General features: G+C 37.6%; 2 protein-coding genes across 2 annotated transcripts in view; one reads left to right on the top strand and one right to left on the bottom strand.

The window, feature by feature from the left end:
* LOC126373983 (protein jim lovell) overlaps nt 1–22168 on the top strand; it is a 37385-nt gene extending 15217 nt beyond the window's left edge. The window contains exons 2-3 of the mRNA XM_050020412.1: nt 15258–15386; nt 17395–22168. Coding sequence (XP_049876369.1) covers nt 15258–15386; nt 17395–18044 — 779 coding nt within the window. The 3' untranslated portion in view covers nt 18045–22168. The remainder of the gene's footprint in view (nt 1–15257; nt 15387–17394) is intronic.
* On the bottom strand, nt 20654–25250 carry LOC126373697 (uncharacterized). The gene is made up of 5 exons (XM_050019930.1): nt 25055–25250; nt 24367–24500; nt 23198–23300; nt 22634–22820; nt 20654–20657 (listed from the first exon to the last, which is right to left on the bottom strand). Exons 1-5 carry the CDS (start codon nt 25248–25250, stop codon nt 20654–20656), a joined length of 624 nt encoding a protein of 207 aa, XP_049875887.1.
* Between the last annotated feature and the right edge of the window lie 476 nt (nt 25251–25726).

The following is a 25726-nucleotide window of genomic DNA, read 5'->3' on the forward strand; positions in this document are numbered from 1 at the left end:
TTACCTAATTATTCATTAAATAACGTTTTGATAGATACCTAGATATTTAATATTCATTTACCTAAAGGAGAACACGTCGTGTCATAATACTTCCTCGTTACGTTAAAGGTAATTTATTTTAATGTTTAAGTAAGTATGACGGTGCAGTGTCGCTTTCAAATACCTTTATGTTTCCATTTCATTACAGGTTTAAATCATGTTCTGCAATAATTACATATTATATTCACTCGAGCTTATTAGACAAGTTTAAAGGCTCTGTTCGGATAATTCATATTTTTAATAATATGTGGGATGGGACATGAAGGAAACGATTATATTTGTTTACCTTTGTTTATTTAAAACGTTTTATAATTTTGTACGTTTTCCCTTTTTCAAACAACCGACCGCCATCTTTATGTTGTTATTATTCCTATATAAACCCCCTCGGACGACGCCCTGAGCCGAGATTCACGCCAACTGGCACCCTCAGACCTGTCTCTTAAATCTTAAATTTTTGTATTGAGTGAGAACCGGCTTCTATTCTTTTTCAAATTGTTCTTCCTTGTACTCTGGTCTTATCTGTCTAAAGGTTAGGTAATAAAGCAAATTTTGAGCCTTTTTACATTCCAGGGCACATCACTTCATATAAGTCATTTGAAAGTCAAAAGGGAACTGTAGTCAATTAGTACTTATATTGCAAGGCTACGACACATTTAAGTATTACCTTTAGATTTTATGACCCTAACTTTATTACCTTTATGGTATGATTAATGCTGTAACTATTTATTTCGCCGAAGAATGGTCCATGTCAAATTAAGTTCATCGCGAATCGATTCGAATTTATTAGTACCTACACATATCGTTCAGATGTATACCTACATATTTAATGTATGCTAAGTAGTTACAGCTACTATCTTCGACAAAAAAAAACCTACACGATTTCGGTCGTGTAAACAAAAGCCACGAGCTTCTATGCTAATACAGTTGCCGATCCGAGCGGGCCTCATAAATAACTAACTGTTACCCCGTTCCCATCACGCGAACCGAATCACACATTACAATTAATTTTATACGAATTTAATAACTAGTGAGATGCTCGCCCGCCATTGTGCTCCCCATGAGAAAAGTCCGGTTTTTTGTTCGCGATAAAGAGGTGCCGACGTATCCGTCCGAGATTGATGTCCATGCGTGATGGTATCGCCCCGCCGCGCACCCGTGGCGCGGGTAATTAATATTCCATAACCCATTCACCCCCACACGCGCTCCTTTCACCTTCGACGGTAGCGATGTGTCCTCGTCACACGTCACAATCGATTCCATCCGTAAAATTCGAAATTTGAATGAGTGTTGTGAATGGAAACAGAAATAAGATCACGAGTCGAATTCTAAAACCCGACCGCGCTCGGCCTCTCACTGCGGACAATGCGCGGCGCATACACCAGATCTCTCTCTTGATAAAACACAAAAAAAACGCCACGAAAAAACTACATGTCATGCATCTACGTGTGCTAGTCAATTTCACAGAGACCGTCATGGGAATCGAGCGACGAATGGACTTTAGAAAGCAATTAAAATCGAAGCCCACGGAGCCAAACGCGACCAAAAAGTGCGACATATAAAATTATCGAACACGCAGCGCTTTGTCCGCGAATCTCTCAAATTATATTTGATCTGAAGTCTAATCGGACGCGTGATGCTGGCTAAAACGGTTCTCGGAATCAAAAATGATTTCTGTAAAAAACAGCTAGTTTGAACCTCGGCAATAATACGACATAAAATATCACGTAGAGATAAAAATTGGTCTCTGTTACTAACAACGAAAAAATAGGATGTCTTTTCACGAATAACTTATCATGAAATATAAAATCTTTCCGCGAACCACGTGAAACGGCTTCGTAAATAGCTTTGTTTTGATACAAGACAACTTTGTTGGTAATACGATGAAAAACGATGCGATGGGAGCCTCAACTCTAACATTGGACTTTACTTTTTGCCACAAAAAGGCGGCAAGAAATCGAAATCAGATTACGGGTCCTGCGATCATAAAGTTTCGGCAGTGGCACAAAGAACGGGAAACCACAATTTGGTTGCAAGAACTTATCTTGACCACATGCCTACATGTAGGTAGCGTGCGTGTTATTATGAACGTGACTTCCGAAACAAAACGACGATAAAAACTAATTTTCGAAGCTCGCGGCTTTCGACAAGGCTGAATGTATCACTGTCTTTTAAGCTTAAAAACCGGAATGAAAACAACAATGTTTTCGCTTAGGATTCATTCATAAGGCGATGATTAATTAACGCATTATTTTGCAATATTGCAAATTAGTTAAAAACTGTACTCGGAAATGTTTAATGGCTGCGTAATTCTTGGTAATTGTATTACGAATGGTAGTCCACATTAGTGGCACGTATGAGTCACGTTATGAGTGATGGAAGTGAGTCGTAGGCGCCGGGAGCAATCACAGCGCGACCACACAACCACACGTAAATAACAATTCAGAGTCAATCAACTCGTTTGCGCCAATACGCTTTCGATGCAGTCAATGAGATACACATTCACACCTCTATTCGATTAGGGGTCTGCGGGTACGATGTGTAAATCCTGCTTTATTTTTATTTTTGGAACACTACGCAGTTTTAAGAAAATCATGCTTACGGTACGCACATTATCTTGGAACACAAAAGTTGCTATAATGGATAAATCTAGATGTTGGTAGGCTACCTAACCTGTCACTACGACTACAACAAAAAGGAGGTTTATGTGTTTGCCACTATGTAGGTATGTATGTGTGTACATACGTTTGTTCTCAAATGAGGTGTCGTCACTAGAAGTAACGTGATTGTCTGGCTATGTGACGTAAACCTTTAAGCAAATTATATTAAAACTTCTAATTGCATAATAAACCAAACCAGTAGGTACTTAGCTACCAATGTTTCGCGCGTGTTTCTTTTAGTTTACCCACCGAGCTTTTAAATAGATAGGAACAGAACCTTGTCTATTAAATGTTATTCATGTTATGATAAACTTTTTTCCAACATAAATAATTACAATGTGAATGTGTTATCACAACAAAAGCTACTTAATTCGATGTAAACTACTTTCGTTTTCGCTCACGTAACTTATTATCTGTATAATTTAGTTCCTTATTTTATTCATATCATATTAATTTAGTTTCAACCAATAGGACTAAAAGAACTAACTATTATTAGTAAGCTCTTCTCATATCGAGTTTGTCGAACAATATCGAACTTTGTACAAGTAACCAGTCATTACACCGGTAAGTACATAGTAGTACGTACGTAGAATTCTTACCAAATACATCGAAATTGGAGCATTTACACAACATATTACTCATTATAATTGCTGTCTCCTGATTATAAATTAATTTTATTATTTAACCGCACTCGTTGATTGCGCTGAATTACATATTGAGGAAAATATCTCAGTGCAGACAGTTACCGTCATTAAAACTTATTGCTTTAATAATAAAGCTCACATTGAAATGCTTAAAATCAGAATTGTTTTGATTTGCCTTATGATTCATAATAAAATTTATTTCCGACTAATTTATTAAAAATATAAAAATTAAATAAGGAATATAATTTTATGTTCGCATTTCTGGACCGAATTGCGTAAAATTACCTACTTAAAAGATGCAAAACAGACGTTTCGATCAATTTCTTTTACAAAACATTATATAACGCGTGAGGCAAAACAAGTTTATCAAACTTCGTAAAACAAAACAAAAAGAAAAAATAAATGTTCATGTTCTGAACCTTCGGGAAAAACATTCAAAAACTTTGACATACGTAAGCCAAATTACGATGGCGTACTCAATATATACGTAGGTAAGTATGTAACTATGTAATTTTACAATTCATAATTACAACTCCGCTTGTGATCAAGTTATTGATAACAGTTAATTATGTTTGTACTACATTAATTTGTGATCAACAGATACATTTTTTATTAAGTTTACTATGAAGCAATAAAACATTGATTTATTAGGTACTTAGACACTTTTCGTTTTCGCCAAGGTACGGAACTTAGATCGCGAGGTTTTCACAACTATTCCTGCGCCTTTATACAGAAGTATATAATGTACTATGTTGTTCCGTTCCTAAAGGAATAGTTATTTATAACCTAATCTTTAGGCAGGTAAGAATACTTACAACAAAGAACAATTAGAAAAAATCAGCTAGTGTCAGTAATAAGTTAATATTAAAGAGATTTTACTACAGAAATATTCTTGGAAATGGCACATCACTGATGATCACAGCTTCACGCATGGGGATCAACCCCTGGGCGACTGGTTGGATCATGGGTGGCCACTGCAATTTTATAAGGGTGTCATGACACCACCAACCTTATCTAAGTCTCTACAGAGATAGGCTGTCTGCGACCTGGCGTAACTCAAGCTCCCTCCATGTTCGGTCACGAGCATTAATATTTATACACTTTGGTACCATGTCACATTAACTTTTTTAACAAATTGAACTGTAAGTCTCACTAACTGTCAAATATGTTAGTGCGACAGAGTCCTAAAGTGGGTACATTATATTGCTCATGACTGTTCATATGAGATTATCTAATCTGTGGTAGGTATCGGTGCGGGGCAGAGTGTGTCCCCTCTGTAAGTAGTATGATTGCTAATTCTATAACTTGGTATAAGCCATAATTAAAAGCATGACATGGTGAAACGATAAATCTACGTAAAGTACATTTCAATTCCTCAAAAACGTATTTTTTAAATAACTATTCCCAATATGGGTAGTCAAATACATCCATCGCAAGATGAATTCATGAAGATGAAGATAAACTGTTGATGATGAATAAGGTACGCTTCCAAGATTTTTAAGTAGACCATCGTGAAAGGTGATGAACTGTACCGTATCGCCGTCTATAATACTCGTAGTCGAACCATGGTGTTTTTTGTGAAGTAGGTAGGTATTTCATTTCAAGAAACTGACCAAAAAGTATCACTTCAAAACTGCTATTAATCATTTATTTTGATATATAGTTTTTTAAATAAATCTGATAACATTCGCTGTCTAGATTAAATAATACTTACCTAAGTTTTATTTTTAATAAAAAGTACAATTTTAGAACTCAACTCAAAAGAAACGATTAAATTCTTCATCAAAGTTGTATCGATGTAATTTCACACATTGTTAAATAACCTATTCACATATTATTACAGCAATTTTTATTTCTTATACAACAGAGAAAGTCGCCGGCTAACATTCGATAGTAATAACTGTATCGATTTTTATTTACTCGTATCTTGAATCGATTTTGCAGACCGCAGTCGTTACACACCCGTCACACACGTAGTTTCTGAGACTTTATAGTAATAAGTTAATGAAAATAAAATAACGATATGTTAGCCAAGCGTATACGAACTTTGAGGATTAAAAGTATGGGATTGAAATGTTTTCAAGAGCCGAACTTTCATCATAATCTCCCTAGCGTTATCCCGTTTTCACAGAGTTCGCTCACCTAACCTGAAAATTTGACAGGTCCGGTTTTTTACAGAAGCGACTGCCTGTCTGACCTTCCAACCCGCGAAGGGAAACTAACATCCGAAACACATTTCTCGGGTACCTATGTGGATTTCTGCACAATGTTTTCCTTCACCGCTGAGCACGTGATAATCATTTATGATCCAAACATGAATTCGAAAACAAATTCGACAATCATTGGTTTAAGCCTGTGCTAGATTCGAACCTGCGACCTCAAAGTTAGAGGTTAGCATTCTACCAACTGGGCTACCACGGGTTACCTACGCCAACTATAGTCCTCGTCAACAGAATCCAAAAATACTTAGTAGCGTAATCCTCTCGTATTTCGTACTTTACGAAGATGCGCGCACAGAAGCCAACAATTGTAGAAACCACATAATGCTTGCCGTGTGAGAAAATTGGTCAGCCGACCATCAGCGATGTAGATCACATTATAATGATATAGCACAAACAATACGAGTAGACTGTAGACCCTTTCTCCAACGTGGCACCAAACCGCAGGGGACTGGGTAACAAAATTCAAAAATATTTATTCTTCAAAATTGGCTTACGTAGTTAGCGCTTTTTGAACGTCAAAAATTAAATTACATATCATATAACTGGCTGTAAAACTACTACCACATCGGAAGCTGTATCGCTGAGGGAAAGACGGTTCCAGAAAACCTCCCAGCATAGGATTGATTTGCCTTGCAACCTCAGCAAACTATACAATCATATTAGGGCAAGTAGTCATTTTCATTAGGCTCTTACCGGACCTTATACGTAAGTTTTTACAAGTTTCTGCATGTTTTAGGATAATAGATAATACAAAGGCGGTATAGAAAAAAGATCGTTGCCAGGGCTGGCAGAGGAAGACCTAGAAGGACGTACATTGACCAAAGTGGGAATGTCCTTAGAAAAGGTTTAGCACGATCTAATCTGAATCATATCAGAGAAATATGTCAGGATCGAAGCAAATGGAATCCCATGTAGTCTCTGCTTACCCCTGTGGCAAATAGTCGTTAGTATGTATGTACGTAGGTAGGTATTTACAAATTTTGTTATGAAAAAGAAATTAGTTGAGAAACCATTAATTTTATTAATTATTTAATTAATTAATTAAGTCGCTCGAATTTGCAGCTATTTTTGGTACTCATATCCAAATATAAATATTGAACTGTGTCATCATTATCGTAAAGGCTAATTAATGTCCTTAACTGTTGTGTCTGGAAGTCTGAGCCTTACGACGATATAAGATTCTTACTTATAGTAAGCACACGATTTTTGACATAAGTATAGTTTTTTAATAAGTAGGTACACTACTGTGTAGCTTTGTGGTTTTTAAACCTATTTTTTTTTCACTTACAGAAGTGTATAGATACTTATAGAAGTGAAAAAAGAATAAATTTAAACCTTGGTGTTTAAAATGGCCACATCGAAGCAATTCATCTAAGAAAGCAATATTGCTATTTGACATTTGTTTGCATTGCGCACTCACTTTCATATGCGCAAATGTCAAATTGCAACATTGCTTTCTTAGATGAATTGCTTCGAAGTGGCCATTTTAACCCCCCTTATCTCTAAAAAGGGACATCGACTCAGCAAAATGTTATGACACTCCAACATTGAGCGTTGAATCGTAATGAAACTTACACAAAACACGTATTTTTAATGTTTTGTCATGCAACGAAAACAATACAGCATAAAATTAATAACTGGAAACTGAACAGCTCAATAAAGAATAAAAAAAATAAAAGATTGAAGTGCAATCAAGGTCATTTATCGGACCGTTCACACACTCAATGCGTTTAGCGCCCCGCGGGCGGTCCTTCAACGTAATATTCACAAATCATCAGCTAATTAGATAACGGGACTTTCTAAAACAACAATGGCCAATCCCAATTGGAGTGTGAATGTCATGTGCCATAAATCGAGCATCGGATTCAGAAAATGAGATGTCTGGTATTAAAGCCCCATCTTCGCTATTTTGCGTTCACACAATGAACGTTCGGCCTCTTTCGGACTTCAGAAACAATAGAAAGTGGCCCGCCTTCACACGGCTACATGGAAAGTTAACGAAAATACATTTCAATAGATAAAGACCAAATTGGATGCGAGCTTACGAAATTAACACGTTAGGTCGTAATTCATTTGTATGCGCGTTCCCAGGCCGTGTGTGATTCAACTAATGTGTTCTTGTTACAATTACTATTGAGAACGCTAATTTGGAAACTCTATAATTACCTCGGGTTATGAAATAATAATCGCATGATTCACACATGCGGCACTTAGTCATGAGAAAGATCCATGTTCATTGTTGAATTATTGAAATTAAATCCGTGACTCGTTAAGGTTTTTTTGCGTTGCGGCAATCAGACGCCTCAAGGTGTACGAGTGTCTACTCATAGACGCTACTGTACGCCGCTGCATCGGCCCAACACCCCACATTATTTATGCAATGGGGACTTATATTAAACACGCGATCCTCTCGAACAATGCAAGGATAGTCTTCACTCGACCTAGACTTCTTTCCACGTTAATTGTTCCCCACATCGATACTACGTATTGCCGAGTACTAAAACAATAGATTAACCTAATTACGCTTTATTTTCTAATAGTTATGGCGTTTCTTGTCCGTTATTACCTACTGTCGTATCCTTGGCGTGCACCGGTATCTATCATGTGATCTATTGTACGTACAGTCGACATCGGTATTAGATTAAAGCGATAATTAATGCTGATTCCATACGACCTAGATTCGGCTCCGCTTGATAAAGTTAATTTACAGTTATAGTTGTAAATCTCGTTGCAAAATAAACGGCGGGCACGCGCGGCCGGCCTGACCATAGACAACGGCGACTCCCACACGGCCTCGAGCGCCGCGGCCCGCCCGCGCAAGTGTGAATGGGCCCTTCCAGTAAACATGTGACGTCATCGACGCGCGACATACGCACCGCGGCTCACCCTTCCGCGCACATTCACCGTTAGCCCTCCCCGCCCGCGTAGTACGACAGACACGCATGTGAGTGACATCGCACGTATGCGTGACCCGTGCGCGAGCGAGACAGTGCATCCCCAACTTTTGTATGAATGAACGCAACTTTGACAAGTTGTGTACAGAAGGGTTGAGTTGCGAACAAAGTTGGGACTTTCGATTTCGACGCGTGTTGCATATGGGCCGCGATCGATCGACCAACTTCCAAGTGCCGATTGAGCTAGCGAATTAGTTCAAAAACTCCGATTAACCCACTTACTATGAAGATGACCAAAAACATTTCCAATTTGATTCCGATAATGTTTTTGGGCGAAGTTTTCCTTTTATTGCCGCGTCGTAGGCGATTGATTTTAGAAGTTTGTTTTTGTGTATATTTGTATTTCTTATTCCTGCAACTTAAAACGGAATGTATAAACAAATAACAGGAAGCTAGTAAAATAAGTTAAATCGAAGCTTGTCGTGGACAGCCCGCAGCTTTCCTCGGCCGCTGCAATCATTAGCGAAGTCCTCCCATCGCTTGTTATTGATATTAATTGCCGATATATATTACATCGTGCAGTACAGCCTCTGATGTTACAAATGCTATCTCAACTTCAACACAAGAATTTATTAGAAAACTAGTATCTACTAAGGCGGTCAAGCCAAAAAGGAATAATAAAATGCTATACTTAATTATGATATTAGAACGGAAAACGCTATCAACCTTTCGACACCCTAAAATCTATGGCGTAGGTACTTATTTAAAAAATCGAGGTAATTAGGTAACACGATAATTTAACTTACCTCAATTCACAATTGAAAACGGCGAGTTTTCCGTACTTGGCGGAATGGCGGTCAGCCATTTATTTAACTATAGCAAATGAGTCTTCAGTAACATAAAAGACGTTAATTTCAAATTTTTTATTTTTTTTCTGTTCTCCGATACATTTAATTTGAGTTGTTTCAAGGCAAGAGTGAATAGGCACTATTTGAGTTTGTATGCTCCAACTTAGACCACGCTGCTTTAGACCAGGCCGGATCGTGGTCCCAACGCACTCAAAAAAAAAAGATATCTCAATGACTTAAGCCTCCACTCTCACTTCACTAACAGATAATTGCTTAAGCATTCGCTTTGCATCATAACATAAGCTCACGACTAAATCCCAGTGGGAAAAAGTACACCCATCGCAATAAGAACTAAGTACCCACACCTCACCGAGCTTTCTGTTAGACCAACGTGATAGGTGGCGAGCCGTATCGCCATCTATAATAGTCGAGTCAACTGTGTTAGTGAAAACTGCATTTAAGATAAATTAATAACTCATTGGTGCAAGTCCGGTACCGGGATTCGAACCGGCGCTGCCCATTTGAAAAGCAAGCCGGTGCACCACAGGACCACAGTGACTCCGCTGTATCCGTTTTAAATCAACAAGCACAATATTCAAGCACTACTTTCTGGTACAACTGGGTATGTAAAACTAAGATTTACGAAATAAAAGTTATTGTTCACTATTTTTTTCCTCTATTTTCGTGCGACCGGAACGAATTCTATCGGAGAACAACTTTATTTTCTCGACATACTTACCTGTTACCGCCCCTTAGTGTCGCAAACTATTGTCTATGGTCGGGTGGGCCCGACGGATTTAGAAAGCGTCACTAGAACCCGATACTCTAATTGACCACAAGGTTTCCGATCTGCGGAAAATTATGCAATCGTACCATATGCTGCATTGATTTGTTAGATGATTATTAGCTGCTACAGTTAGGGTGGTGTTAATAAACTAATCTCAGCTGAGACTGCCCTCAAGACCATGCTCAAGTCCCTGTCTTTATATGACAACTGTCACATTGACACGATCTTGAGAGCAGTCTTGCAGCTGAGGTTAGTTTATTAATACCGTCCTTAGAGACAGAAGTTTTAACTTATAAATATTACTAGCAGTTGCCCTGGGATCGTTTCACACTTTTGGAGCTTTTACGACGCCGCAGAATTCGAGCAAGGGGTCATATTTATGTATAACATAATATATACGGTTTATTATTTATTACTGATACTAGTCTCGAGAGAAAAATAAATAAGATTTATCTCGAGACAAACTAATGTTTGATATAGTTGTAAAATTGACAAAAATAACCATAAAATTATGTCTTTCGTTGTAAAAGAACTTGCCAAATGTTTATGCTTCATCTTTAAACAACTTGCCTGCCTATCCATGTTTATATAGTTGTTAAAAACAAAGCAAAATTAACAACATGGAACATGAAACATGTTTAATTAATAAACAGTGAATCCACGCTTGCCATTGCGCAATTACCACCCAATATGAAAGCACTTATTGATTGTAGTAATTATGCAAATACCTTGGCGGCAACGAGAATTTTAACGAGTGACACGATTTGACCGTTCGTTAGTTATAATCCGACGGCTATAAAATCTAGGCCTAGTTAATAGTCATGTAAGAAACAGACCGATGTCTAGATAAACGCGTGAAAGCGTGTCGACCGTTTGTCATCGATTTGTGTAAACGGAAAATATCTGTTTTCGGAAACGCTATTTAAAAAACGATTTATGTTCGTCTATAACGTTGTCATGGTCTTATTTACACTTTCAGTTTCTGTTATATAAATTCAGAATAGGCGGTTGTCATGCAAATATCAAGGCCTCATCCGTTTAAATGATAAACTGAATTCAAAATTTTGTATTTCGCCTACGTAGGTACTAACGTCACACGATTATCAAGCATGTAAATATTCTATTCACCAATCGCTGCAGTTTCATTCGTGGTCGTATCCACATATCGTTATATTTACTGGCATAATGCCAGGCCGTGTCGCTGCCGACTTTTATAATCTATGTACATAGCTAGCAGTTAGAGCAGTTAAACGGTTGTGCAGTCATCTAAAGGCAGTCATTCCGTTAATGTTATGGCATAGAATAAGGAATAAAACTACGTATAGAACGGCGAGTCTCCGCTCCCCGCCAGCGGCTGAGATAGGTCAACCCCCCCGATCCCCCCCCCCCTCGGTCGTACTTTATTCTTCAATCAAATGGCGTCAGACGTCACACATACAGATGCGCGTGTACGAAAACGTCAATATGTAGTGTCGCGTAAAACGAGGTTGTTTGTATGAGGTGTCCGGGGTGTGGTTACGATTATAATAATATGTTTAGACGTTTTCAGACTTAGGTTGAGGGGAGGCTTATGCCCAACAGTGGGACGTATACAGACTTACAGACTGACGACGTATACAGATTATAATACTACATTCATAATAGACTTGGGGGGTTAAAAAGGCCACATCGAAGCCTCTAAATTCCATCTAAAAAGCAATATTGCGCATTTATTTTTATATACGCAAATGCATTGGCATTTGCGCATTTATTTATTTTAAAAATAAACGCGCAAGCAAACAAATGTCAAATAGCAATATATCTACAATGAGTAGCCTCTCAACCAGGATCCGGCCAAGTAGTTAATAAATATACAATAAGTCACGTCAAAAAAACCTCTCAACCAGGACCAAAAAGAATCAAATTAAATCAAATCAAATATACTTTATTGCACACAACATACAAAACAATTTTACACAAATGTTGATAGATACAGTATAATCTGGCGGCCTTATTGCTAAGCAGCAATAACTACTATTCATCATAGCCCGCAATACAACTTTGCAAACTACACTTACCTACTTTAAATTGATGTAAGTACCTTTGTCTTAACTGTGGGGGACACATCTAACTGTCTCAACAGTCTAATCGAACTATCGGCACCTTACAGCAAAACACGTAAACGCCTTTTTGGAAAAATAACCATACCTTGCGTTAGACACGCTAGTTTTAATCCATGTACAAATTTGATATCTAATCAAAATATTACTGTGAATGAAATTTTGAAAGAAAAAAAAAGGTTTGTTGAAAAAATCATATCAGAATGTGCTTTGGTTTTAAGTTAAGCCGTTGGTCCCGGTTACTACTTACTTAAGTAAGTAGTCGTCATATGAGCCATGTCAAGGGCCTTTGGCGGCTCAATAATAACGTTTGCTGAGGTTGGCAATTCACCTGACAACCCACACGATAGAAGAGAGAGAGACTATAAGGTGATACTCATAATTATTCAAATTCAATTATTCAGTAGGTAACATGGTTACACTTTGAATCGTCATTTTTTACATAACGAACGTCTCAACCGCCTAAAACTACTGCAGCTTCTCACAACCAGTACAGCCGGGGAAAAGAAGCTGCGAGAAAAACCACGGCACAGGGCCCTAGACGTTCTTTTAAAGAAAAGAAATATAACGTATATGGCGTCTAGGCGACATGGATTATCCGAGTCCTCAGGTTATAGCGAAGAGTACTGGCGCAATAAAGCGGAGTATCGATTCGTCGCTCCTACGGACCTCACGACACCTCGCGAAACTTATTTACATCTCCTACTCTCTCTTAAGTATTCACTCTGTAGTTTTCTGAGAAGAAATGTGTTTAAAAACATGTTTTTATTTTATTTATTAGGTACACAAACAGATAATATATATAACACATAACAGAATTATAGTATACAGAGTACAGGTCTAATCTAATATCCACAATAGTGCACACTACATAACTATATAGCAACAATTATAGTGTGTGTGATGTAACCTGCAATGAAGAGGTCCGATTGGCAGTTGCTTCTCTAAAAAATTACCTACACCTGTTAGAGTGGCAAAAGGAACCTAGTCAATCTACTTTTTACGAATCAATTCTTTTAAATTAACTGGTGAGATTTCTAAACGCTTCAGTAATTAGTAACCAGGACCAACGGCTTAACGTGCCTTTCGAAGCACGAATCATCTTATTAGGTGATCAGCCTGTAATGTCCTAACCAAACTAGGGATCACAAAGTGGTTTTTTGTGATATGTCCCCACCGAGATTTGAACCTGGGATCTCCGAATCGTGAGGCCAACGCTCAAACCATTGGACCACGGAGGCCGTAACAGCTTTTATAATTACATACAATAGGCCCAAAACCCACCCTCTATATATTTTATACCTCCCTTATAACTTATAACTGAGTAACGGAGTGGATATATAGGTAAGTACTATACTAAATACACCTTTGCCTACCCCTTCGGCTTCCTTATCATCATTTACCCTAATCCAAACACGAAATTAACTTTAGCTTACTTATATAGATCTACCATACAATGAAGAAAATACGTACGTACATTCTGCTTTCATTCCCAACCAAGCAAGAAATCTCTAAGTAAAATGAAATACATATAATTTACCGGTACAGTTCTCGAACTGCAGACGTACAAAGGAGACAGAGGCAAAGAAGATGTTCTATTCTATAACGTACGAGTGGAATTCATTCGCTAGAATATGCGAAATGTACTTATAGATAATCCACTTGATAAACGGCTTTAAAATTGAGATATTCCGCATTTTCTCACTGCAAATATATCTACATTCTGACTTAGTACTTACCATAATGTGTTATTATTCTCGATAAGTAGATTTCACAAAGGATCACTAGCTAAACAAGAATTCAAATAAGAGTTTTATATATTATTTATTACCTATGGAAACCTAGATAGTTTTGTTCCTGTAAAAGAAGTAAATATTTAATTGATTTATTTATGTAAATATAGGTAGTGACGCCTCTAAACTCTTTTTTATATTTATTTTAGATTCCGATACCCGCTTCGAATACTTTCCGTAAAAACAAGTTTAGTAACAACTAGCGCCATCTAGTATCGAGTAGCGATACAAGCTTCGCGTAATGCGTTCAACTTGCGGGTTTTCCTTATTTAACTCAAATATTACCATCAAAGAGCTAATTGATGTTTGTTTAACCGTATTTTCAATCTCTTCGTAAATTGTTTTCGTAAATATGTTTATTATAAAATAGGTACTTAACATGATTTCATAGTCTACCTAAAACTGTTTGGTTTTACTACTTAAATCAGACATCAATACATTGTATGCGTCTCAAATCAAGCATTGATTAATATTAATTGCTTAAAAATGTACCCAGTTTATGTTTTGTTCTTAAACACTTGTAAAGAAAATCCATAAAGCTTAGATGGATGATAGTTTTCCTCCAAAAGCTTTTTCTTCAAATCGGAAAACAAACTTGTATAGAAGGTTTTAAACGATACTTTTTAAACCAATTGAAGAAAAGAAAGACGAAGAGATATATTACATAAGGACACAGTAAGAAATATAAAAACAAAAACACGGAATAACACATAACTTACAATCAAACAAAAGAGTCTCATATCCCTGCTTTAAACGCGGTAAGAACCCGTTATTATGTGTTTTAATAATCAAGCAAAACACGTAATAAAAACAACTTATACAAGAGAGAACAAATAAAGTGCCATCCATCAATACTTCACTTTTTTTTCTCTAGCCTATCATGTCCCACTGCTGAGCAAAGGCCTCCCCTCTCTTTTTCCAGAATTCCTTATCGACGCAGATTTTTTGCCAGTCCCCTTCAACTTACAAGTGATAAATATTATTTATAAAACTGTGGCAAAACATTCTAATTTCAACCGTACCCATATACCCGATATACGTAGATGTCATCTCAGACACCTAGTACATCAATTAGAATAGAATGGAATATGTTTATTTATCAAACAATTTAAACATGTATACATTACTGGCGGACCCCGCACTAGGGAAACCCTGTATCGCGGAGCTCCTGAACATTTGTTATTACCAAACACTTTAAATACACCGGCGAGCTAGCCGTTCATAGAAGTAAAATTATAACATACCAATGTTAACAAAAACTCTCTCCATTTCAGTGTTCGGACTGGACTCCCCACTGGGGCTGTTCCCACCGGGGATGGAGCACAAGATGTATCCACTGATGGACGTTGACCACCGCGGCCCACCGCTCGACGCGCAGCTCTTCACTAACGTCAAGAAGAAATGTAAGTACATCACTATTTTACCGGCTTCCGTGATCCAATCGTTGAGCATTGGGCTCAGTCCAGAGGCCCCAGTGGGGACATATCACAAAAATCACACCGTGATCCCAGGTTTGCTTAGGACAATAGAGACTGATCACCCGATTGTCCGAAAGACGAACCGTGCTTCGTAAAACACGATAAGACATTAATCCCGTTTATTACTTAATGATTAAGTACGTAGTGGTTACATGAGCCATATCAGGGGAATGGCGGCTCAATAACAACTGGGACACCAGGGTTGATGAGGTTGGTAATAGGTAATATAAACCCACACGATAGGAGAAGGTTACTATTATTATGGTTTACAGGCGGATATTTGGAGGAAGAGGAAGGCCTTCGCTCAGCAGTAGGGCAAAAATAATAGGCAAGGTTAGTAAAAAAAACATAGATACCAACCCGCGCAATCTCTGTCGGGATAGGTAAATACCACAAGCTACTCGACTCCAATTTGCAGCCCCACTTTGTATTGACGTATGCTAACGATGGATATGATGAACAATTTCCACAACAATATTGTACTTTGTTCAACCATAAACTAAATTTTCTTGCTTTATACGTACTTAAATAAAGTGGTATGGTTGACTTTATAAGTATGTCCTAAGATTTATTCGCATGACATTGAAACAAACAGATTACTTAGAAATAATCGTCAAAAGAGCCATTCACAGAACACAAACCTCATTTGAAACTAAGAAATAGTTCAGTACAAGACTACATTATTCAAACAAATAGCACGAGTAGCATGCAAATCCCGTTACAAATAACTTGAAATAAATCTTTATAAAACAATAACACAATTCCAGCGAAAGAGTACCTTCGTGCAATGAAATGTTATTAGTGTATTGGGTGTATTGGCAGTTGCGCAACCGATAGATAAAGACAGAGGCAATAATAGCAAGCTTGCATCCCTCACACATCGCGCTCGCAATCGCATCGCAAATGTTAAACGCCCATTGTTTCCAGCAAATGTTTATTAAGACGATCTGATAGCGCGCCAGCAGACAGCGCAGCCGCTCGTGTGCTGAATGCCGGCAACTGTCGCACTCGACGCATAATAGTCTCGATCGATTACATCCATCGCCATCGCCGAGACATGCATGCTACTCCGCCAACAAAACGCCAACCAACTAACGATCCTCGTACATCCTTTTAATTTCACAACCTCGCGTGACCCCGACGACTATTAAAGAAAAACTAATTTCCATAATAAAATATCATTCCGTAATCCGGTTCGGTATCTGATCGGAATCGAGTTAACGTGCGCGACTGAAATTATAAAACTATAAAGTTACATGGGGCGATATCGCGGTGTATGCATGTCTTTTCTTTTTGACAAATTCGCCGTAATAGTCGCGTGCTGGTAGCGAATTAATGAGTCCCGGTCGCGGTGTGTCGCGCAACCCGCTCATTTCATGTGTCGCGGCCGGTCGCGCGGCGCGGCGGCCCGCACCGCTTCCACAACCATCCGAGCTTTCCAATCCATCATACGTCATGACTGATATTAAACCTTTTTTCCAACAAGGATAAATTCGAATTTTATTTTAAGGAAAACCAACATCATTAAGCGGAACGTGTTTAATCTAAAGGGGATTCTACCAGATTTCGAATAAGCTTTTTTCTCGTCAAGCGACGAATAGTCGATAATTAAATCTTCGAGCTGTATCCCGGCTGACGTGTCAGTATGGGCAAGCGCATTCACAGTCGCCAAAACACGGTTATTAGATACCGGTGCATTCGGATATAGCCGCGTAGCGTGCCGCACATGTCGTGCCGACTGCGGCTGCATTTTGTTCGTAAATCACAGCGCAAAACTCCATTCCAACTGCTGTTCATAACGTAATTAGTTAACTAAATATTTCGTGGCAGACACGAACCGCTGAGGATGTTTATTGGCGGAGTTTCGTAAATTACCAGATGTGGTGTGCCTGGATTTATGAATACAATTTAAAAGGTTGGTGTGTTGTTTCAGGGCGACCGAAGGGGCAGCACAGCGCGCCCCGCGGCGGCCCGCCTCGCTCGTGGACGAACGCCGAACTCACAGAGGCGCTGCAACACGTCTGGAACAAAAAGATGACCACAAGCCAAGCGTCTCGGATCTTCGGCATCCCGTACAACTCTCTCCTCATGTACGTCCGCGGCAAATACGGCAAGAGCCTCAAACTCGAACAGTTGAGGAAAGACTGTATAGGCGGTCCGCTCGACATGCTCAACATGAACTCGGGCAACAACAACAACAACCACCCGTCCAAGCACCAGCACGAGAAGGACGAGCAGCATCAGAACACGAGCCAACGACCGGCGAGCTCGGAGCCCGACATCACCTCCAACCCGATGTTCAACCCGTTCCAGCAAGGGTTCTACCCGGAGTTCCCGCCGGGGTTCCCCATGCCGCTCAACATGTTGCACCTGTTGCCGCCCAACGACAAGGCTCGCGAGCTGTACCAGTCGATGCCGATGGCGCTTGACTCGCTGTCGGGCGTCACCAAGGAGGAGGACTGCAAGAGCGATCGGTCGAAAGAGAACTCCGCGGACGAGGAGGGCGACACGTACCGCGCGCCCGCGCACCCGCCGCACCCGCCCGACACGCGCACGCTGCTGCACCACAACGGACAGGACTAGATCTCGTAGCTTCCATTAGTTCAACGTCAACTTCTCCGTTAACATTACGATCGAGCGAATTATACTAATTAAGGCTAATGTACGGACGTTTTTTCTCATTGGGAACGATGTTAAACTCGCTCCAATACGGTGCATTAGTGATTGAATACTAAACACTACATCGTTTATTTACTTGGACATGAATAGTTTTGTTAAACTTGAAATCTAAGTTAAGTTAGGAAAGTTTCAGTGTTAGTAGTTTCCCGGCGATGTGAGGCGTGTTCCCACTGAGCGCTCCCAGTTTCGGCTTCACGGACTTACGTCGAAGTTTGGAAATGCTAGCTTAGCGTGGATACGCCCGTCGTTTTAATATCTCAACCGGAGCTCTGCGCGAGCGACGTCCACATTTAAATTAGTTAAATTTATATTTAAAGATGTGTTAATATTGTAAATGTATATTCGCGTAAGATAGCCGATAATTTATTCTGAAGGCGTGCAATAAGTATGAAAGGTGTTGTGATTGTTATAGTTAAGACGTTTCGTTTCACGCGACTTTATATCGTTAACATTCCGTTCCAACATTCCATTTTACTTTCGTATGTTAATGTCTGGGTGGATGTACTTATAATTTATTAACTATGGACTCTTGCCTTTAGATTACCCTGTTGTGTTGAATACTGTAGATATTATGTGTTAAATGTGCGAGTTCACTTCTGCATTTCACCAAAGTTTGTAAAATAATTCGTAATGATAGTTATATTCGATGATAAACAATTTTAAATGTAAATAAATAGTTATGGATAAAATGGGAAAAGTAACCATTGCTAAGGGGACAGTAAGTGTCTAAAATGAGAAAAAGTAGTGTATTTGTAATTGTTGTAGTATTAGTGAAGTGATTACAGTGAACGTCGACGTCGATATGTCGATAGCAGACAGAGGGTCCGCGACGCACTAGTCACACACATACACATGGAGAACTCCAAAATTTTAAATTATGGACATTTTTTTACTCCAAGTATTGAAAATCAAGCTTTGAGTAAATTCTCATCCCAATTTTCATTTTATTATTACAACGGGTACGACATGTAACCGAAAATAATATCATATTCGATCATTTTAAGTTATAAATGTTAAGAACATCACAATATTTCATCTATTGTTTCATAAAATAACTTACGAATAACTTTTACGTTAAAAATTACGGAACAAAAAAGACAGTGGTCGCCAGGTTTAGACAAATAATGTATCTGCACTCAATGTTCAAATAAAAAGGAGCTTTTCAATATTTTAGTGAATAAATTTAGTGTAAATCGACCTACCTGGCTTTAGATAATTGTATACAATGATTTCGTAATGAATAGTGATACCATGTGACTAGATAGACACCCGTCTATGTAAATACAATTTATTTGTATACAGGTGTTCATTTTAGTCACCTATTAATAATTGATCTCACTCTGAATTTATGAATTCATTAATTCATAAATATGCATGTCTGATATCTGACCACAAACCAAGTAACAAAGAACAATAATATTAGTTATATTTGAAACTATATTTAATTCCAAGAATTTGAAGTGTCACGTCCATATTATGACTAACACAAAACTAAGGCACTAAATGGACACCTAGTATGATAGTTGAATATATGAACATTTTTCTTTATAACAGGCATGTAGACATTCCAGAATTTTATAATATTTTATTTGTTGTTTCATAGAAACCTTACCTCTGCATAAATCATGATGTTTGCATTGCAACTTGATTTTTAATGGACATTTTTCATTGTGTTTTAAAATATAACTGGCACGAGAGTCATACATGCAGCCTATAAACATTAAGTGCAGACTTACCTTTCAGCAGAAAACATGGTGTTTAGAAAACAAAATGCCAATTTTTTGAAATCAATCTAAGTACATCAATACCTATCTAATCAATAAAAGATAAATGAAAACTGTCCAAATAAAATCTAGTGAAGCTACAGTAACTGCAAATCTTAACAGAAGACTGAACACTATTTACGATTCTATTTTATATAATTATACATTACATAATCACCGTAAGAGTTTACGATGGTCGCTGTTAACTTTGCAAGCTTTTTTCTAAACTAACGAGACGTAGAAATAATATTACTTTTTTTTACTTTATTATCTGTGATGCAAGATATTCGATGTACTTACTATTTTAAAGTGCTTCTACCTATCATAAAAGACCTTTTGAAAAAATATTATTCTCAAATTACATTAAACATTCCGCGCACTTTCAATATGGCGTCCATAGTAAACTCGAACCACCACAGCAGCAGTGAAACTCATACAATTGTAGTACACATAGTCACGTCATGATAACAATATTATCATTACAGGGATTTTATATATTAACGAATTGTATAATTATTAAATGTACCTATAGTTTAACGAACAAACTATTGCTTTTTCTAGACTTTAATTTCGCGCGCAATTTTGTTAGTACTTCGTTCAGAAATTCATCAAACTTGCTAATTTAGGAACAAAATGGACGATGATAATCTTAATGTAAGTAATAAATATTAATCTAAACATATTTCGTAATTACTTATATTTCACACAATCATACCTCCTCCATAAAATAGAATACTTAGAAGAACTGTTTTACCTGAAAAAGTTTGAATAGATTTAGGATTCTTAACTGGAAATGAAACTAAAAGTTTCACATCTTTAAATACAACAGAAAAAGCTTTCAGAATACTAAATCTGTCCATACAATATTTTCTGTACAGCTACACAAAATAATTTAGAACTTACTAAATCTTCGCCATTTTGTTCCTAAAACCGCCTCATGTCTACGCATGACACTAATTGGCATAAACTTCATAATGTACAATGTATGGTAATTTTTTAATGGATGGACTAAGCTTGTGTCTATATCGATGTTACTTTGGATGTATGAAATGTAATACATGTGCCAAAAATGTAAGGAATTCACCCTCGAAAACGTATTTTATTTTTATAAGGCACTATTTGAATTATTTCATTCGTTATTTTATATTTAACAAGTTGGTAGAGAACGCGACTGAATTGAGGGGAAGAATGTTTCAATTTCACTTTATTATTTTCCTTCCAATTAGTAGAAAAATTACCAAGTCTTTGTATTTTACACGAATTTATCTTGAAGTAATTTTGTGCTCCATAATCATTACGTTTCATAATTCTCAATTTCTATAACACTAATTCGGCTTTGGATTCTATCATCTAGCACGCTGTGTACTAACTAAAAGGTAGAAATGGTAGGAGTATCGTCGATTGAAGCTCTCTAATCTGCCTACCTTATAAAAGGATACGGCGTGAAATTACCGATTGAGGCGTGTTCTCCATCAAGTTGTGCAGCCTCGTGTTGTGACTTGCGATTGTGTTGTCGGATATTTTACCTAATTCGTACAAATTCAGCAGTATTAGAGTGATTTTGTTAAAGTTTTAATTGACATTTTAATTAAGTTTTGTTATTTGTTAGTGATGCGTTATATATTGGTGGGATTTACGGGACCTTGTATACCCGCAGTGGCACATTCCATTAACTATAATTTTATTAAGTTTTATGTCAGCGTTTTAAATTTAAAGTTCCTGTATTTTACTGGAAGCCGCATGGCCCCGGCCCTAGCAGGCGCTACACGTCATGTAACTAATTGTATGCAATTTCGGCACATTTTCATTAATTAAGCCTAGATATACCGTTGTATCAGGAGCCAAATGTAAGGACGTAAAGAGTTAGATATTATAGACAGTACTTTTAGTTGATAAACATGTGATTGTATTATTTTACTAGATTCAAATATTTAGTTCCTTCAATTTTTGTTACGAATATTTATAAATAATTGCAATGATTTAGCTTTTAGGTAATTGTTCTCTTCGATTAAAGAGTATAATTAATTATAAGTTGTGTAATTTAATTTGTTGTATTTTGCTTAATATAATGACAAATTAAATTAAATGATATCGTTACATTAGGGTGTAAAAAAGATTATCTATTTGATCTTAAATAATACGAGAAAATATTTATGTTCTAGTATCATTCTATCGTGTAATTGAAATTGAAATGATGGAGCGTTGTAGTAAAATTCGTTTACGGTCACCGACGTAAAGTGTAAAAAATAAAAATGTCAAATACCGCTTGGATGTTTTATTGTCCGCAATGATACCTACCTGACACCAACACTTTCACCTCTTTTTATCTAACCAGCTAGCAGTTTTTTACGTGGAAATAAGTAAGTTTCAAGTAAACGACACGAAATTACAAGCGAGTTACACAAACCATTTTAATTTTTGTTATAAAGGTATCAAATTAAATATTTTTCGACAGCAACCAACGTAATTGTGTCAACCACTGAAGTGAAAGTTCACGTATTAAAATAGAATACAAAAAAACAAAGTTTAGTAATGCACATACAAAATTTGATATATTATTATATTTTGATACCAAAACATTACAAATATTCTTAAAAGAAGATAGAAAATGAAACGTTTTAAGTACTTAATTACAATTTGTTTCACAATTCATAAAACTTGAAATTAATTTTTAATTTTTTCTTACCATTAATTTTTCGTAGTTTTCATTTTTTAGCGTGCTGTACGTACCTTGAGACGATTGCATGCAATTCTTTCGGCAAATGCGTGCGATCGCATGCGTCTGAGAATGCATGCACCGTCTTGCTCAGCTGTGCGTGCAAATCTATCAAGGCTTCCAATCCTACTTGGCAGAGAGGCACTATATTGTTACTCATTATAGCGTTTAACTCTGCTGTGTTTATTATCACTTTTGAATCTGAAATAAAGATACATAATAATAAAACATAAACAGGCTTCCCAGGCAATCAACCGGAGAGCTGCAGCATATAGATAAGTAATACCCAAGAACATGAAAATTGTAGTAATAATCGGAAGACAATTCAAACTCAAGGGACATTTTATTGCCAAAGACACATTATCGAGTTTCGAAACTCCAAGACCATCGAGTATTGAGGATGCAATAATTATGACGAAGAAAAGATAGCTGATAAGCCGGTACGTTGAAATGAAGAACTTCAGACATCGCGGTAATCACAGTAAAAATGGTATGGCACCTCAACGCTTGTACAAGAACCAACGGGAAGCCTTTGCCAAGCAGTGAGGTGAAATAAACTAGAAAATACCATATCTTACTTGGAAGTATGTCATCGTTAGGATTAGCTGCCGTCACACCAGCCCGATCTGCATCCTTCTGAGTTTGTCGCTCTCTTATTATCGTCACACTTCGTTTTTTGTTCTGGAAATTTGAACATTTAATAATTAAAATAAATTTAATAATGTTGCATATCGTAATAGACTAGTTTCCAACTAGTCAAATCAGTTACTTTTTACTAAACGTCAAAACATGAAAGTACTTTGGAATTTGTGTGAAAAAGCAACCTGTGACATCGTGGAAAAACGTGACAACGTGTATTATTACATTTTTCTTTATTACAATACATAAATAAGTTAAATAGAAAAAATAAACCGTTTTTTGTCACCTTCAGATCTGTCTTTATTTAGTAATCAGAATTTCATAATTTATCTTTGACCTAAGAAACTACCCTAGCTAGCTTTCTCCTGTCTGGCATCCAGATTATTTGACTCAATTTAAAAGCATGGAGTAACTAAAACAGAAGCCCTCACTACAATATAATAGTAGAAAAATTGTCGTAAAAACGCGCGCAAATAGAAAGCCAGTGGTAAGCAGTTGTACTAACTCTCAAAATGTTCATAATGATACGACACGCTGTCACTAGATGGCACTTATTTCCATCTTTAAGCTAACGCGGTTAGCGACATCTAGTTACTCCATGGCGAAAGAGAGTAGATAAAAAAAGCGCTGGTAGCAAGCTGGTACTAAAATTAATATGTATGGAAGGTACCAGACATGGTAAAAGTAAATATTTAATAACCTCGAATCTTGGACTCCTAAAGAAACATAGGTAGGTTGCGGGCGGGACATGAGCGGAGTGCAGCCTGCTAGTCGCTCACAGACACTGTCTCTGTACTAATACCACGGAGTATTGGCAGACTTCTTTACTCTTGAACTCAACCGTCATGCTATAATATGGTTGTCAACTTGCCTATTAGATTGTAAATTTTTATGTAAGTACCTACCTAGGTATCTGACTGAAGACTTTAAAGTTTAGGATAGCTGGGGGAGCAAAGGTGGTTAAGGGGGTTCTGAGCACACCCTAGAAAAGTAGATAGAATTAAAAAATATTTACTGTTTAATCTGTTGTTAGTTTAGCTAGACGGTTGTCCCCTTAATAAAATATCTAGCTACACTATGCTCTTACATTATCTTCCGTAGAACTCACCTTGGTAGTAACTCGAGGTCGCTTAGCATTCGGACCCTTACAGCATGTATCCAACCTTCGTCTCTTCAAGCTGCCGCGGCTCTTGGCCACCTTCACCTGTCGGGCCGGCAACGTCGTGTCCGGCTGAGAACTGGCTGGAACAAGACTATTGGTGAGTCTGGCGTTTTATATTAATTAGATACCACATAACTGGCGCTTATCCATGGCGATCCAAAGAGGGAACGCGGCGGGTGTTATGGGCAATTTTAATTTAGGGGGGGTTGATTAACCTATAAAAGGGACTAAGGTACCATCGTTTCGATACCTAATAAATTGTATTTAACTAATCGTTTAGATAACATTTTTTATGATATTAAAAACTTTGAATTAATTATATTAAAAAGTAATTTACTTTAACTTCTTAATATTTTTTAAACATATTTGAAATGTACGACTTATAACTAAAAAGGGTACTAGCTCGGTCGTTTCCAAGTAGATTGATGTCGTATCAATCTACTTGGAAGCGACATGACACCGATTTTCAGCCAGACCTTTAATGACAAACAATCATCAGCAACTACAACTGACTGCTATTCAAATAAAAAATGAAAAATATCATGCGCATTGTTCATATAAGTCTTCAAGTCCCCTATATTTACTCCATCCAAGGCAAATCGAATAAATGTCGACAAAAATCTAGATTACTCACACAGTTTAGCCAGATATATGAAGTCAGTGAAGCTGGTGGCCTCGTAGCTATCGTCGTCTTCCCCCTGGTCGCGTCGTCTCCGGGCCACCAGCTGACACTCTAGCTCCAACTGAGGATCTATCTCATCTGCCACCATAGTGTACGCGTCTGTGTGCAGCGAACACGCTTCCAGGCGACTCTTGCGGTCCGATTTCATCCTGTCCACGAAAATATTTTAATGAAAACATCCTTCTTTTTTTAAATCGGCTATAAAACAGCTAGACAGTATAACCAATTGACATTATAATAATGTTACTTTGGTATAAACTGTATAAATACATAATAGTCACTGTGGTTCTGTGGTCCTATGGTTGCTTCTCAAACAGGGAACGCCAGTTCAACCCCGGACCGGACTTGCACCAATGAGTTATGAATATCTCAAGTGCAGTTTTCACTAACACAGTTGGCTCGACCGTTACAGACTGCGACACGGCTCACCACGTTAGTCTAACAAAAAGTTCGGTCCCGTATAGATAGGTGCTTAGTTCATCTAAGAGGTCCGTAGCTACTACGTGAGCCGGTGTTGGCAGGGAGCCGGTCTACTTCCTTGCCATCAGATATGTTGAAGCGTAATCTTGCGATGGATGTACCTTGACTATCCCGATCGATCAACTTGAGGCATCACTGATTTAG

This window comes from Pectinophora gossypiella, chromosome 16, assembly GCF_024362695.1.
Source record: "Pectinophora gossypiella chromosome 16, ilPecGoss1.1, whole genome shotgun sequence".
NCBI lineage: Eukaryota > Metazoa > Arthropoda > Insecta > Lepidoptera > Gelechiidae > Pectinophora > Pectinophora gossypiella.

What these genes read in the sequence shown, in the direction of transcription:
- LOC126373697 (XM_050019930.1), bottom strand. Translation starts at nt 25,250, where the DNA reads ATGAAATCGGACCGCAAGAGTCGCCTGGAAGCGTGTTCGCTGCACACA. An exon ending in CATATATCTGGCTAAACTGT is followed by an intron (nt 24,501 to 25,054) that starts GTGAGTAATCTA and finishes GTCTTGTTCCAG; the next exon opens with CCAGTTCTCAGCCGGACACG. An exon ending in GACCTCGAGTTACTACCAAG is followed by an intron (nt 23,301 to 24,366) that starts GTGAGTTCTACG and finishes TCAAATTTCCAG; the next exon opens with AACAAAAAACGAAGTGTGAC.